At 40.4% G+C, this 17,714-nt stretch overlaps 1 protein-coding gene across 1 annotated transcript; it reads left to right on the forward strand.

Annotated features, from left to right (window-relative positions):
• The first annotated feature begins 599 nt into the window (after positions 1-599).
• On the forward strand, positions 600-1,427 carry LOC145793767 (uncharacterized). Its single transcript, XM_082876638.1, has one exon. The coding sequence runs from the start codon at positions 600-602 to the stop codon at positions 1,425-1,427; it is 828 nt and encodes a 275-aa protein (XP_082732764.1).
• Positions 1,428-17,714: the final 16,287 nt, after the last annotated feature.

The following is a 17,714-nucleotide window of genomic DNA, read 5'->3' on the forward strand; positions in this document are numbered from 1 at the left end:
GTTATCAGCTAGAAGGAGAAGCGGATCATTGGTGGTCTTTGATGAAAAATTCTCGGGACACGACAAGCATGACTTGGGCTCAATTCAAAGAATTGTTTCTAAGAAAATATTTCCCAAACAAAGTTAGACAAGAGCGAATTTGGCAATTTCAAACTTTGAAACAGGGTGAGATGTCAGTGACTCAGTATGTAGCCAAGTTTGAAGAGCTGGCTCGATATGCAGCCCGATATGTCGCAGATGAGGAAGAGAAAACACGAAAATTCGAGTGGGGTTTAGACCCTATTATTAGAGGTAAAGTGTTACCCTTGCGCCTCCCTACATTTGCTGATGTGGTAGATACGGCATTGGATGCAGAAAGAGAGTGGGCAGACTCAAAAAGGATTTGGATGATGAAAACGAAGAAAGGGGGTCAGTCCTTTGTAGGGCCAAGAAGAAATGACCGAAGAAATGTGGTGTGGACACCATACACCAGACTGTCGCAACAGTCGTAACAGTAAAGCTAGAAAAGAAGTTTACAAACCAAGCCTATTACACAAATTCAATGCTTTCACTGTCATCAGATAGGGCACAAGAAGTCGGAATGTCCCCAACTTTCTGGGATGGGAAATCAAGCAGGGGGTTCAAGTGCGAATGCTCAAGTTATCGGCGGGCAAAGGCCATGGATGAACAAGTCAGGAGGAAACCAAAAGGTTGGACCAACCGGTAATCAAAAAGCCATAGGCAGAGTTTTTGCTCTCCAAGAGGAAGATAATGAAGATCCATCAGTAATTAGAGGTAACATTGTACTCTATAATTCTTGGGTTCACGTTCTATTCGATTCTAGCGCATCGCATTCTTTTATATCTACATCATGTGTTAAATCATTAGGTCTTAAATGTGAACCTTTAGAAACTACTTTATGTGTTGCATCACCCTTGGGAGGAAGTATTAGGGTAGGATTAATTTGTCGAGGGTGTGAATTAGAAGTGTCAGGGTTACACTTGAGTTGTGACCTTCGGGTCATGAACATGTCCGATTTTGACATAATCTTGGGAATGGATTGGTTATCTGCACACCGAGCAGTGATTGATTGCTACCACAAGAGGGTGACGGTTTGCACACCTAGTGGAACGTGTTTCCAATTTAAGGGGGATAGAGAGGATTCCCTGAGCACGACAAATCGTAAAATGCAGTGGCATCGACAATTTGCTGGATGGTTAGCAAGTTTGATCATTAACGAAGAAGCTCAATCGGAATTAAATCTTCCGCGTATAGTTTGTGAATACGCTGATGTTTTTCCTGAGGAATTGCCAGGATTACCACCACATCGTGAAGTAGATTTTAGTATTGAGTTACAAGCGGGTACTACACCAATATCCCTGACACCCCACCGTATGGCTCCTGCCGAACTTCGGGAGTGGAAGACGCAACTGCAAGAATTACTGTAAAATGGATTTATCCAACCAAGTACCTCACCGTGGAGCGCACCAGTTCTATTTGCAAAGAAAAATGACGGAACACTAAGATTGTGCATAGATTATTGGTAACTCAATCAGGTGACGATCAAGAACCGATATCCACTTCCACGGATTGATGACCTTTTTGACCAACTTCGAGGTTCGAAGTGTTATTCAAAGATTGATCTTAGATCTGGCTATCATCAATTGCGAGTCGCTGATGATGACATACCAAAAACTGCTTTCCGAACCCGATATGGCCATTATGAATTTGTGGTAATGCCCTTTGGATTAACCAATGCACCAACCGTGTTTATGAGCTTGATGAATAAGATTTTTACTCCGTACTTGGACCAGTTCGTGGTGGTGTTTATCGATGACATTCTAGTCTATTCACCGTCGGAAGAAGAACACGAGCAACACTTGAGAGTAGTTCTCCAGGTTTTAAGAGACAACCAGCTGTACGCAAAAGCAAGTAAATGTGAGTTCTGGTTGAAGGAAGTCACATTTTTGGGACACGTCGCGTCGGAGCATGGAATCGCTGTAGACCCGGCCAAGGTAGAAGCAGTATTAGATTGGAAGTAGCCAACCTCAGTATTCGAAGTTCGTAGTTTCTTAGGGTTGGCCGGCTATTACCGACGGTTTATTCAAGACTTTTCTAAACTAGCTAAGCCGATGACTCATCTAACACCAAAAGCGGTAAAATACGATTGAAACGAAACATGTGAACAATCTTTTCAAGAACTCAAGAGGAGATTGACTAGTGCCCCAATACTCATCATTCCGGAGCGAGACATAGGATATACGGTATATTGTGACGCGTCCAAGGATGGGCTAGGCTGCGTGCTAATGCAAAAAGGAAAGGTGTGGCTTACGGCTCCAAACAACTGAAACCGTATGAAAAGAATTATCTGACACACGATCTAGAGTTGGCAACAATGGTTTTTGCGTTAAAGCTGTGGTGTCATTATTTGTATGGTGAACAATTTGAGATTTTCACGAACCATAAGAGCTTGAAGTATTTATTCACATAGAAGGACTTGAACATGAGACAAAGATGATGGCTAGAATACCTCGAAGATTACCATTTTACTCTATCCTATCATCTTGGCAAAGCTAACGTGGTGGCGGATGCCCTGAGTCGCAAGAACTGGGGAATTATTGCTAGTTTGGCACTCAAAGAATGGAACATGGTCGGAACACTTAATGAGTTTGGAGTACAGATGAAAGCTCAGGACGAGAAAGTATACCTTGGTGCACAAATCGCTACACCCAAATTACTGAACGAGGTAATAGAGTCACAGAAGTATGATCAAGAAGTGGCATTCATAAAAGCGCGAATAGCATCTGGCGATCCTATACCTGATTGGACGATTCATTCAGATGGAAGTTTGAGACATTAGGGTAGAGTGTTTGTACCACAAGATGAGTCGCTTAGAGAAAAAGTTCTGAAGGAGTTCCACCATTCGGTGTTCGCAGTGCACTCAGGAGGAACGAAAATGTACCAAGACTTAAAACGCCAATACTGGTGGAATGAAATAAAGAAAGATGTGGCTCAATTCGTAGCCAGATGTCTTACGTGTCAGCAAGTAAAGGCAGAACACCAGCGACCTGGAGGGATGCTTCAGCCCTTGCCGATATCAGAATGGAAATGGGAGTATGTAACAATGGACTTCGTCACTGGACTACCCAGGTCACCTAAAGGACATGATGCTATATGGGTTATAGTTGATCGTTTGACGAAAACTGCGCACTTTTTGCCATATAAAATCTCCGACACTTTGACATCGCTGAGTCATCTCTACATTAAAGAAATTGTCCGATTACACAGAATTCCTGTATCAATTGTGTCCAACCAGGACCCGCATTTTATCTCCCGATTCTGGGGAAGCTTACAGGAAGCGTTAGGGACCGAATTATGTTTCAGTACCGCATTTTATCCTCAAACTGACGGACAGTCGGAGCGTACCATTCAGACTTTGGAGGACATGTGTAAGAGCTTGTGTGATGGATTTCAAGGGGAATTGGGAGCGACACCTACCGTTGGTAGAGTTCACATACAACAATAGTTTCCAGTCTAGCATTGGCATGGCTCCATTCGAAGCACTGTTCGGTCGGCCTTGCAGATCACCAGTTTGTTGGACTGAAGTTGGAGAAGTGAGTCTATTGGGCCCAGAGGTCGTGCAAGAAACTACAGAAAAGGTGAAACTTATTCGACAAAGATTAGTGGCAGCTCAAGATCGTCAGAAGAGTTATACAGATAAAAGGAGAAGACCACTAACCTTTGCTGTCGGTGATTATGTTTTCCTGAAAATTCAGCCCCGCCGAGGGATCATTCGTTTTGGAAAGAAAGGAAAACTATCACCTCGATATATTGGACCCTTTGAGACATTTCAGAAAATCGGAGAGGTTGTGTACAAGTTGGCTTTACCCCCACAGTTGGCTGGAGTACATGATGTTTTCCATGTATCTATGCTACGGAAGTATATAATGCACCCTTCTCACATCATTAATTGGGAAGAAATCCAACTCAATGAAGACGCTACCTTTGAGGAGGGACCAATAGCAATTATAGACAGACAAGAAAAGAACTTGCGAGAGAAGACAGTTCATCTTCTTAAGATACTCTAGCGTCACCATGGTATTGAAGAGGTCACCTGGGAACGTGAAGACGCGATGCGGGCAAATTATCCACAACTATTTGAGACGTAAGGTACGATCTAATTTCGAGGACGAAATTTATTTAAGGGGGATAGGTTGTAGAGACCCTAATTTTTTTGTAATTATACTTGAAACCCTGAGCCTTAGGTTAATAGCATTTTAGCCCTAGTTCCATGAAAGCCTGCGTAAGAGCCCAAGTAAAGAATTATTTCTCCGTGTGTTACCATAATTAAATCATAGAACACCACTTTATGATTGGAACTATCCTAAAATTTGGTTTTATTTATTTTACCTCATAATTTCTAAATTAATTCACACATATTATTTTTATTTTTATTTTTATTTTTTTTGTTTTTGTTGTTCTTTCATTTATTATTTATTTGAATGGAATACTATTGTTTATTTGAATATATACATAGTTTAAATATATATATATATATATATATAATGGCCCCGTTTGGTGTAACTGTTAAAACAACTTATAGATTATACCTTAACAGATTCTAGATTATGACTTTAATCAGAAGTTGTTAATCTGTTTGGTGTAGCTGTTGGATTATAGATTTAAGTTGCCGAGTAGTGTTTGTTAAATAAGATGTGAAATAGCTTTTTCAATTAATTTTTATTTTTTGTTTGTGTACATTTCTCATAAATAATAATAATAATAATCTATAGTCCATTTGAGTCTTTTTCTATTTTTAAAAAAATAAAAAATAAAAAAATTTAAGAGTATAACTATAAATTAACATGTCCACAGCAGAAGCTGATAATCAGAAACAAGGGGTGAGCAGCTTCTCAGAATCAGCTTTTTTGAGTTAAAATAAGTTGTTAGAATCAGAAACTGTTTGAAATAAGTTTAACCAAACAGTCCAAAATAGTTTTTTCAAAGTTAAAAGCTATAAGTTGGCTCTGAAAAGCTGAAACAAACACCCCCAATATGTTGGTGGAAAAGTTGATTGGATAACAACAAACCAAAAATAAAAAATAAAAAAACAAAAAAAAAAAACAAATATCTAGATATTTAGTTCCCTTAGCCATTAAGCTACTCTTATGCTCTATAAATTGAGAGCTTGTCCAAATCCATTCCCACGTTTTTCAATAGCCCAAGGAGAGGGTGAGAGAGGGAGAGTTGGCTCAAGGGAAGTAGAGAAGTAAGAAGAAGAAAGAAAAAAAAAAAAAAGAGAAAAAGAAGGAATTCTTGAAGGTAAGAACATACCTCTCCCTTATTTTCTCCAGTCCTTTTATCATCTCATTCTATTGTCTAGTATGCCTCTTGTGTTACAAATTAATGGTAAATAGGTTTTGTTTGGTGTGTGTGAAGGTGTGGGTATGATATAGTGTCATTGTCTTGCAAATTTGTGAAATTAGGCACTGCTGAAACTTCTCTAATTTAAAAGAAATATCAAATCTATCTAATTCTCAAATCTGAATTTATTGTAGGATATTTTATGTGTTTAGAGCTTGTAAAAATTTTATTAGCTCCTAATTGTGTGTTTTTAGGGCTTGGATAATTTGTTGAAAAATCTGGTCCTGAATCTCTGAAAAACAGTCTACTTTTAGAAATTTTATAAAATTCTAGAAACATCATCTCATGTTGGTTCTTCTGTCAAAATTTATAACTTTGAGTCCTCTTTCCAACAGATTTTATTTGAGTGAAAACCGTCGGGTAGATTGAGAGAAAAGCTAGTTTTCCCAAAGGGTGACAAATCTGGACAGGTTTTCAAATTTAGTTTGTAGATGAATTTTTGGAGGGGCTATGTAACTTTTGAAAATTGGAACTGAAACTAGACAGATTGAATACTGTTTTTGTGCAATTTCAGCCCCTAATTTGGCCTAGAAGTATTTTTACCAAAGCGTTCTTGTTAGCCCTGTAGAACCAAACAGTGCTGGAAATTATGTTCTATTATGTTATTTGTTTCTAAGTGTTTCAAAGCATTTCTGATGTTGTTTTCTTGCCTTACTATACTTATGAATGATGATCATGAACTATATTTCCTCTCGTATGTTTTTCTCATACTCTTTTATATGACCGAATTACTGAATGTGACTAACTTACCTAGTAAAAGATCTAATAAACGGGAAATAATAAGGGGCTGGCAATGGGTGACATTCATCTTAGTATTTTAGAACAATTTTATACATATGCATGACATGAATTATGATGGGATTAATACCAAATGAGTTAAGCCTTGTGTAAGCGTATTGAGCGAGCCCTTAGGTTGACACGAACGTATTCAGACTCTATGCAGTGGTTTCAGGGTGTAAGCGAGCCCTTTGATATAGTATGTGCAGGGTGTAAGCAAGCCCTAGGCATGATTTGGGGTGTAAGCGAGCCTACTTGTTTGGCCGTCCCTTTTGAGGTCCATCGATGTCGTTGACCGGTAAATAACCAGGAGGTGGGCATGGATGGTAAGGTCTGCAAAGCAGCAAAAGGAGGAGTTCTGAATAGTCTGGTGTTTAATCTTGTGGTTGGGTAGAAGGATCTCTTTGGGGGGTTCTAGATGCCTAGTCTAACTACTAATTCATAAAACCTTAACGTAAGTATGTTATGTTTCCTGATTTATTTTATGTATGGTTGATTGATTGATAGAAGATATAGGGGTGTGTGTGTTTTTACTGGGCATTCTAAGCTCATGGCGTGTTATGCCAGGTGAAGAAGCAACTTACGACGGGGAGGGTTATTCCGAAGACAATCAAGATGAAGTTTTAGAGCCGTGGTTCACTTGAAAAATTTGAACTAGTAGTTTGTTTTTGTTTTCTCTCTCCTTTTACCTTTTGGTTTGACAGTGTTTTGTAAATTTCTAGTGGAACTCAAATCAGTTATCTATGTTATAACTTTACTTATATGTGTATATTAAAATATTTTGGTTATCTCTTTTGTTTGAGTTGTACTTTATATATTTCTCTTGTAGTCTCAAATTTTAAGGTGTGACAACATTTGTGTCTGAAAAATCTAGAAATCCCCCAGATGTTGATTTGTGATTATGTATCAATTTTAAGCAGAATATAACAATCCCAATCAAACAATTAAGACAAAGAGACACAACGATTTAACGTGGAAAAAACCACAATTGGACACCTCCAACTGTGATAAAAAAACCACGGGTAACAGCCACAAGAACAATCCACTAAGAAGATTTAAAGGAATTACACAGGTATACTCTCAATTACTGTCACGACCCAAACCCGGCCCTATGGGTTTAGCACCGTAACCGGCCAGTAACCCGAGATTACCGAAGGCCTGCAGAACAGTAATACAGTAAAACAGAGTACAGGGCCTGGCGGAAGCCAATACAGTAAATAAATAGTGTCCATTGAGCTGTGACAGTCTGTATGCAAAAGGCTTATCATACAGTTATACACAAACAGTACAGAACAGTATACTCAATATTTACAATCATTCAGACTCAACCCTATGCAACAGTACAGTAACACTCGGTCTATACAGAACAGTAAAACAGTACAGAAGGGGGAAAAACAACAAAACACCCCCAAGCCATAGCATGGAAACTCGGAACCTCGCAGTGAGGCACAAAGGCTGGCTTGACAAAACTGGAGTAACCCTGACGCCTCTAGCTGCGGTCTGGTGCCTGAACACCTACATATATATATATGAGCAGTGAGCTAAAGCCCAGTGAATAACATAAAGCGTAAAGGGGTTTAGAATGAATGTCCTTACAGTAATGAAAACAGTTCAATTCAATCAGTATTTCAGTCGTTCAGTACAGTAAACAGTCATATGTGGTACATCCATTAGCATAACAGTAACAGTAGGTCTTGAAAGACCGAATAGTAATGATGGCCATCAGTCAGTAAACAGTAGTGGTTCCACGAGGGAACCGACAGAGATCTCTGTAACAGTAACAGTAACAGTAAACAGTAGGTACTAAGGATGCCACAGTACAGTTCAGAAATAAAGGACATACATTCATTCAGTTAACAGTAATCAGTTCAGAAAACAGTACAGTTCAGTTGTTCAGAAAATAATCATTTGTGAACATATCTTTACACAATCGTTACTCACAGAGTTCTGGGCTACGGTATGCTAGAGCGTGTCTCCCCAGTCGCCAACCCTACACAGTTAACAGAATGAACACACTAAGCTACACAGTTGGGAAATCTCATAACTTAATCCCTAATTTGCCTTGGTGTGTTCTACAACGATATCCTCATCTAAATGTCTTAAACTAGGCCTAAGAATGCCTAGGATGAGATGAGGATGCAAAGATGCGATCAGAAAACAGTTACAAAATTTTCAGTAAAACAGAGTCCCGCTCGAGCTCAGGTTTCCCCGCTCGAGCGGTCATGCAACAAAGGTACACGCTCGAGCGTAACTTTCCCGCTCGAGCGTACTGTAAAAGTACTGGATGGGTGAAATCCCCGCTCGACGCCCGCTCGAGCTTGAGACATGACTCCGCTCGAGCGCCCAATATTACGCTCGAGCGGACTGTAAAACAGTGCAAGATGCTGGAAGCTCGATTTTCCCGCTCGAGCGGCACTTCCCCCGCTCGAGCGGACGACTGAAATCTGGAAATCCCAGATTCGAGCTCCAGGTCCAAAACCAAGCTCAAAAGCATCAAAACCAATCCTCTTGGGCCCATTTTCTGAAAAACATTTATAAACACATAGAATAACATGAATCAAGGCTCAATTTTGAGAAATCAAGGCCCAAGGGTGGTTAATTCAAACCCAATTTCAAACCATTCTCCAAGAACAATCCTCAAACATGACATGCATGATCATAAATCATTTTCAAAGCTTCAATGCTGTTTCAAAAGAGCTCAAACCTTCAAAAACAAGATGAACTCATGGAGTATGACCAAAAGATGGACATGCATGTGAGGCATTATGAACTACAACCTCAAAACTTCAATATATGTACATGCATGCAACAATTAAGCTACAATTCGCCATCTAAACCATGTTTGGCTCTACACTCCTTCAATATGACATAAATCATGCAAGATTCAACTTAAAACATGAACAAGAAGACAATGGAGCTACCTTAAGTCTTGTATTTCAAGAAGGGAGCTCAAATATGCAATCACTTCAACAATTTCTTCAATTACCAAGTAATTTACAAGCAAAATTGAGATGAACTCCACTCCTCTAGTTTTTCTCTCTCTAAGGTCGGTTGAGGCAAGAAGAGGAGAAGAAATGTTTGGTTTGATCACATACGTGGAGTGTAAAAGGCTCAAGAGGTGTGATGTGGTGGCCACTAAGTGGCGGAACGGTAATTAGGCCAAACCATGCGATTAATCGATATTTAATCTAATTTAATCATACCTAATCAATTTTCAGATAAATATACCATAAAATCACATAAATTATGAGGGTCATAAAACACTAATCGGTTTCTAATTCGGCCGCCGATAAGGCCTTCAATTAGCAGTTTAAACATATAAACATGAACAGATAATCAGACAATCAAACAGATAGAATGCAATTAACTAACATATACTCAGTCAATTCAATTTCCAATTTCAGTCAGTCAGTTCAGTACTTTAATCAGTTCAATTATCAGTCAGTTATCAGTCATCATCAGTTCCATTTAGTAGTAATCGGTGATTATCGGTAATCAATCAGTCCCTAATCAGTAAACAGTATGAGGGTTGTTACAGTCTCCCCTCCTTATAAAGAGTTTAGTCCTCTAAACTCAAGTTACCTTCATTTTGGAAGAAAACAGGATTCAGTGGAAACAGTTCAGGATATCTTTTGGCCATGTCATCTTCCCTTTCCCAAGTGGCATACACGCCACCGTGGTTTTGCCAGTCAACTTTCACTAACGGGATCTCTTTGTTCTTCAGTTTCTTGATTCGTCGGTTTACAATCTGTATAGGCCGTTCCTCGTAAGTGTAGTCATCACTCAACACTACGTGGATAGGCTCTATTACATGGAAGGGATCCCGGAGATAGTCTCTTAGCATAGAAATGTGGAAAACATTATGCATGTGTTCCATTTCAGGAGGAAGCGCAACTTGATACGCCACCGGATTGATTTTCTCAATAATCTCATATGGTCCGACGTATCTCGGCGCTAACTTGCCTTTGACTCCAAAACGAGTCTGGCCTTTCATTGGTGTCACTTTCACAAAAACGTGATCACCCACTTCATACTCTCTGTCCCGTCTCCTGACATCTGCATAACTTTTCTGTCTACTCTGTGCAGTTTTTAGTCTTTGCTGTATCAGTTTCACTTTTTCAGTTGTTTCATACACAATCTCGGGCCCAAGCAACGGCCCATCTCCAACTTCTGCCCAGCAGATTGGAGATCTACATTTTCTGCCATACAATGCCTCAAAAGGCGCCATTCCAATACTCGAATGGTAGCTGTTGTTGTAGGCGAATTCAACTAATGGCAGATGACTTTCCCAGTCTCCCTGAAAATCAAGGACACACATTCTCAGTAAATCCTCCAGAGTTTGGATGGTCCTTTCTGATTGGCCATCTGTCTGAGGATGATAGGCACTACTCAGTCTCAGTTCAGTACCCAATGCAGTTTGTAGACTTTGCCAAAACCTCGATGTAAACTTCGAATCCCTGTCAGAAACAATAGACACAGGCACTCCATGCAGTCTCACAATTTCATCAATATAGATAACAGCCAATTTGTCCGCATTATAAATCGTCTTGACAGGTAAGAAGTGAGCAGATTTGGTTAGTCTATCAACAATAACCCAAATTGAATCCATACCTTTCCTGGAGCGAGGTAATCCAACGATAAAATCCATCGTGATATGCTCCCATTTCCACTCTGGTATGGGTAGGGGTTGCAATAGTCCGGCAGGTCGTTGATGTTCAGCTTTGACCTGTTGGCAATGAAGACATTTGGATACAAAATCAGCAATTTCTTTCTTCATTCCCAGCCACCAGAAATTCTGTTTCAGATCTTGGTACATTTTCGTATTCCCCGGATGGATAGACAATTTCGAATTGTGGCCTTCTTGCAGAACTCTTCTTTTCAGTTCAGTATCATTTGGTACACACAGTCTTTCTTGAAATTTCAGTACATTATTCTCAAATTTGAATCCCGGTCTCTGTTTGGATTCTCTTTCCTCGATGATCTTCTTCAAGAAATCATCCAGTTGCTGTTTTTCTTTAACCTCTTCAATCAGTGCCGGTTGAGCAGAAATAGCAGCTAAGATTCCACCTTGTTCTCTCAAAACAATTTCAATTTCAGATTTTTCAAGGTCACAAAGCAACTCTTTCTGTCCTGTAAGCAGACAGGCTAAGTTTCCAATCGACTTCCGGCTCAATGCATCGGCAACGGTATTGGCTTTTCCCGGATGGTACAATATCTGTAGGTCGTAGTCTTTAATCAGTTCCAACCATCTCCGCTGTCTCATATTCAGTTCTTTCTGTGTGAAGAAATGCTTTAAACTCTTGTGGTCGGTGTATACTTCACATGTCACCCCGTACAGATAGTGACGCCAGATTTTCAGTGCAAATACTACTGCAGCAAGTTCCAGATCATGGGTCGGGTAGTTCTTTTCGTGCGGTCTCAGTTGTCGGGAAGCATAAGCAATAACTCTCCCATTCTGCATTAAAACACACCCCAGACCCTTATGAGAAGCATCACTAAATACAGTATAACCATCCGTACCTGAAGGTAAGGTAAGAACTGGTGCAGTCACTAATCGAGTTTTTAACTCCTGGAAGGCAGATTCCCTTTGGTCAGTCCAGTCAAATGATGTCCCCTTTTGTGTTAACTGTGTCAATGGTAGGGCAATTTTGGAGAAATCTCTGACAAATCTTCTGTAATATCCAGCCAATCCCAAAAAGCTTCGGACTTCAGTCACATTGGTCGGTCTAGGCCAGTTCACTACAGCTTCAATTTTCTGCGGATCAACAGAAATTCCATTTTTGCTAACAACATGCCCCAAAAACATAACATGGTCAAGCCAAAATTCGCATTTAGACAGTTTAGCATACAGTTTCTGTTCTCTTAAGGTTTGCAGGGCAAGTCTCAGATGATGTTCATGTTCTTCTATACTCTTGGAGTAAATCAATATGTCATCGATAAATACAACAATAAAGTCATCAAGGTATGGTTTAAAAATTCTGTTCATGAGGTCCATGAAAGCAGCAGGGGCATTCGTGACTCCAAAAGGCATAACCAAAAATTCGTAATGTCCATACCTCGTTCTAAAAGCAGTTTTATCAATGTCATCTGGTTTAACCTTCAGTTGATGATACCCCGATCGGAGATCGATTTTGGAAAACACTTGTGCACCCTGTAACTGATCAAATAAATCATCAATACGCGGTAATGGGTATTTATTCTTTACAGTTATCTTATTCAGTTCACGGTAGTCAATGCACAGTCTTAGTGAGCCATCTTTCTTCTTGACAAACAAAACAGGAGCACCCCATGGCGAAGTGCTAGGTCTGATGAACTTTTTGTCTAACAGTTCTTGCAGTTGCACTTTCAGTTCTTTCAGTTCAGTTGGAGCCATTCTGTAAGGAGCTTTAGAAACTGGTTGTGTTCCGGGAATCACGTCAACGGTAAATTCAATCTCCCTGTCAGTCAAATCTCCTAGGAGGTTATCTGGAAAAACATCTGGAAATTCTCTGACTATAGGAATACAATTCACATCAGTTTGAATGCTATCATCAGTAGACACAGTCAGTACAGAACACAGATATCCCTTACACCCCTTTCTAATCAGTTTAACAGCCTTCACAGATGAAATCAGATACGGGGGAGGTACTACTCCAACCCCATTAAACACAATTTCAGGCAAACCAGGTGGACGAAAAACAACTTGCTTGGTCACACAGTTAATAGTGGCATGATATTTTTGTAACCAATCCATCCCCAATATTACGTCAAAATGATCAATGTTCAATGGCAGTAAATCAATAAACAGATGCATATCCCCAACAATAATTTCACATGCGGGGTACATATAAGCACATGTCATGGATCCCCCTACGGGTGATGATACGGCCAGCAAATAGTTCATAGGTTCTAAGGGTCTATTCAATTTCCGTGAAAAAGCATGCGATACATAAGAATGCGTAGACCCCGAATCAATCAATACATATGCATTTTGCGTACAGATAAAAAGGATACCTGACACAACGGTCTCGGTATTCTGCACATCTCCCGGTACTAGTGCGAACACTCGGCCTTGCCTCACAGGCTCTTTCCCGGTAGCTTTAGAGTTAGGCTTTGGTGGAGCATTTGATGCTGCGCCGCTGGCTGCAGCTTTGCTATTGCCTTGAGGAGCAGAAGGGCAATCTTTAACCATGTGGCCCACCTTGCCACACCTGTAACAGGCTCCAGATAATTTGTGACAAACCCCTTTGTGCCTGTTGCCACACTCAGGACAGGGTGGTATGAAACCACTCCCTTGGCTGGGGCTAGTTGTCAACCCCGTATTCTGTTTCTTGTTGGCTGGGTTGTGCTTGCCTTTCTTGAATTTGAAACCCTGCCTTTTTCCATGCCATTCAGCTGTTGGTGTTTCAGATTGTTTCACTGCCGCAATGTTCGACTCGGCCATCAATGCCCGGTCGAGAACACCCACAAAAGTCGGTAGTTTTAAAACATTTATCCGGTCAAGTATTGCCACATTAAGGCCACCTTCAAATTTTCTGGCCTTCTTATATTCAGTATCCACCATGTGCGGTGCATAACGGGCAAGCTCAGTAAATTTCGTCTCATATTCCGCAACAGTCATTGTGTCCTGCTTCAGCTGTTCAAATTCAGTCACTTTTCTATCCCTGACACACTGAGGGAAGTACTTTTCAAAGAAGGACTCCTTGAACTGAGCCCAAGTCATAACAGTATTTGTATCACGGATCAACATCCACCACCTTCTAGCCTCTTCTTGTAAGGTGAAGGTAGCTAACAGTACTTTATTCGCTTCTGAGCACGGAAACATTTCGAATAATTTTTCTGTTTCCAGAACCCAAGCTTCAGCTTTTAACGGTTCAAGGCCTCCTTGAAAGGATGGCGGTTTCATCTTGCTGAATTTATGGGTGAGAGCAATAATATCCCCATCATCCACATTCACATTAGGCTCCGGCTGTACCGGAGGAGGAGGAGGTGGGGGCGGTTGGTTCTGTTGTTGTTCAAGTCTAGCAGTTATCAGTTCTATCATTCTTTCCATTCTTTCCATTCTTGCCTCAGTAGATGAGGACTCAGGTTCATTTGCATTGTCCATTTCACTATAAGCAGTTATAACGGTTTTAAACATAAGCAGTCATTTGTTTACCAGTTTAACACATTAACAGATATTCAGTCATAACATAACCACACACTTATCATGCTCATGAGATGCCCTAATAACTTTTCTAGGACACCCTATAGCTCATTTGGACACGTGTGTGCGGTATAACTCGTGGTAAGTATCGCTCTGATACTACTCTGTCACGACCCAAACCCGGCCCTATGGGTTTAGCACCGTAACCGGCCAGTAACCCGAGATTACCGAAGGCCTGCAGAACAGTAATACAGTAAAACAGAGTACAGGGCCTGGCGGAAGCCAATACAGTAAATAAATAGTGTCCATTGAGCTGTGACAGTCTGTATGCAAAAGGCTTATCATACATTTATACACAAACAGTACAGAACAGTATACTCAATATTTATAATCATTCAGACTCAACCCTATGCAACAGTACAGTAACACTCGGTCTATACAGAACAGTAAAACAGTACAGAAGGCGGAAAAACAACAAAACACCCCCAAGCCATAGCATGGCAACTCGGAACCTCGCAGTGAGGCACAAAGGCTGGCTTGACAAAACTGGAGTAACCCTGACGCCTCTAGCTGCGGTCTGGTGCCTGAACACCTACATATATATATATATGAGCAGTGAGCTAAAGCCCAGTGAATAACATAAAGCGTAAAGGGGTTTAGAATGAATGTCCTTACAGTAATGAAAACAGTTCAATTCAATCAGTATTTCAGTCGTTCAGTACAGTAAACAGTCATATGTGGTACATCCATTAGCATAACAGTAACAGTAGGTCTTGAAAGACCGAACAGTAATGATGGCCATCAGTCAGTAAACAGTAGTGGTTCCACGAGGGAACCGACAGAGATCTCTGTAACAGTAACAGTAACAGTAAACAGTAGGTACTAAGGATGCCACAGTACAGTTCAGAAATAAAGGACATACATTCATTCAGTTAACAGTAATCAGTTCAGAAAACAGTACAGTTCAGTTGTTCAGAAAATAATCATTTGTGAACATATCCTTACACAATCGTTACTCACAGAGTTCTGGGCTACGGTATGCTAGAGCGTGTCTCCCCAGTCGCCAACCCTACACAGTTAACAGATTGAACACACTAAGCTACACAGTTGGGAAATCTCATAACTTAATCCCTAATTTGCCTTGGTGTGTTCTACAACGATATCCTCATCTAAATGTCTTAAACTAGGCCTAAGAATGCCTAGGATGGGATGAGGATGCAAAGATGCGATCAGAAAACAGTTACAAAATTTTCAGTAAAACAGAGTCCCGCTCGAGCTCAGGTTTCCCCGCTCGAGCGGTCATGCAACAAAGGTACACGCTCGAGCGTAACTTTCCCGCTCGAGCGTACTGTAAAAGTACTGGATGGGTGAAATCCCCGCTCGACGCCCGCTCGAGCTTGAGACATGACTCCGCTCGAGCGCCCAATATTACGCTCGAGCGGACTGTAAAACAGTGCAAGATGCTGGAAGCTCGATTTTCCCGCTCGAGCGGCACTTCCCCCGCTCGAGCGGACGACTGAAATCTGGAAATCCCAGATTCGAGCTCCAGGTCCAAAACCAAGCTCAAAAGCATCAAAACCAATCCTCTTGGGCCCATTTTCTGAAAAACATTTATAAACACATAGAATAACATGAATCAAGGCTCAATTTTGAGAAATCAAGGCCCAAGGGTGGTTAATTCAAACCCAATTTCAAACCATTCTCCAAGAACAATCCTCAAACATGACATGCATGATCATAAATCATTTTCAAAGCTTCAATGCTGTTTCAAAAGAGCTCAAACCTTCAAAAACAAGATGAACTCATGAAGTATGACCAAAAGATGGACATGCATGTGAGGCATTATGAACTACAACCTCAAAACTTCAATATATGTACATGCATGCAACAATTAAGCTACAATTCGCCATCTAAACCATGTTTGGCTCTACACTCCTTCAATATGACATAAATCATGCAAGATTCAACTTAAAACATGAACAAGAAGACAATGGAGCTACCTTAAGTCTTGTATTTCAAGAAGGGAGCTCAAATATGCAATCACTTCAACAATTTCTTCAATTACCAAGTAATTTACAAGCAAAATTGAGATGAACTCCACTCCTCTAGTTTTTCTCTCTCTAAGGTCGGTTGAGGCAAGAAGAGGAGAAGAAATGTTTGGTTTGATCACATACGTGGAGTGTAAAAGGCTCAAGAGGTGTGATGTGGTGGCCACTAAGTGGCGGAACGGTAATTAGGCCAAACCATGCGATTAATCGATATTTAATCTAATTTAATCATACCTAATCAATTTTCAGATAAATATACCATAAAATCACATAAATTATGAGGGTCATAAAACACTAATCGGTTTCTAATTCGGCCGCCGATAAGGCCTTCAATTAGCAGTTTAAACATATAAACATGAACAGATAATCAGACAATCAAACAGATAGAATGCAATTAACTAACATATACTCAGTCAATTCAATTTCCAATTTCAGTCAGTCAGTTCAGTACTTTAATCAGTTCAATTATCAGTCAGTTATCAGTCATCATCAGTTCCGTTTAGCAGTAATCGGTGATTATCGGTAATCAATCAGTCCCTAATCAGTAAACAGTATGAGGGTTGTTACAGTTACCTAGCGAATCCACAACGCCTAATTGAACCAACCTCTATGTGCCTCTTCCAACCCCATCTTCACCACGGAATTGTCTTTCTGATGAGCCACTCCGGATTCCACCAAAGCTTCAGGCTCGAACTCTTCAGAAACCACAACTGAAGAACAACTCTCTATTTTGTGTATAACAAACAAACCTTTGATGTACTCTCTTTAAATCATGAGTTGAAAACTCAATAAAAACATCAAAGAAAACTAGCAAAATCTCTCCAGATATAAACCTTAAGATCCAAAAATAAGATCTGGAGAGGTTCCCCTAGTGTTGGGAGAAAACCAACTATTTATAGAAAACCAAAGCAATCCTAATTTCAGAAGAAAACCAACTCTTTAATCAAATCTGGAAATCTGGGATCGCGCAGTCCGCTCGAGCTCAACACAGCCCGCTCGAGCGGACTGACCAAAAACTGCGTGCGAACAAACTGAGATGTGCTCGAGCGTAGGAGAATCCGCTCGAGCGTAAAATCACACCCACCAGTATTTTTTGCTTGCCCTGACAAAATACTGAGACCTGCTAATCTACGCTCGAGCTCACAAGGCTCCGCTCGAGCGGACAGAACAAAAACACAAAAAATTACATTTGAATCAACACAATGTTTTGTCTCCGGATTTGACAACATAGGTAGTACCTTCTCTGAAAAGCACAATTCGGGTTGGATTCGCATCTAAACACTCATAGCCTCACTGAAATAAAAGTGCGAAAATAAACACAACTGAAAGGAGTTTTGTCAAACGGGATTGCCAAGAAATAA

The sequence above is a fragment of the Camellia sinensis genome, chromosome 6 (assembly GCF_055761805.1).
Source record: "Camellia sinensis isolate YWXY chromosome 6, ASM5576180v1, whole genome shotgun sequence".
Lineage (NCBI taxonomy): Eukaryota > Viridiplantae > Streptophyta > Magnoliopsida > Ericales > Theaceae > Camellia > Camellia sinensis.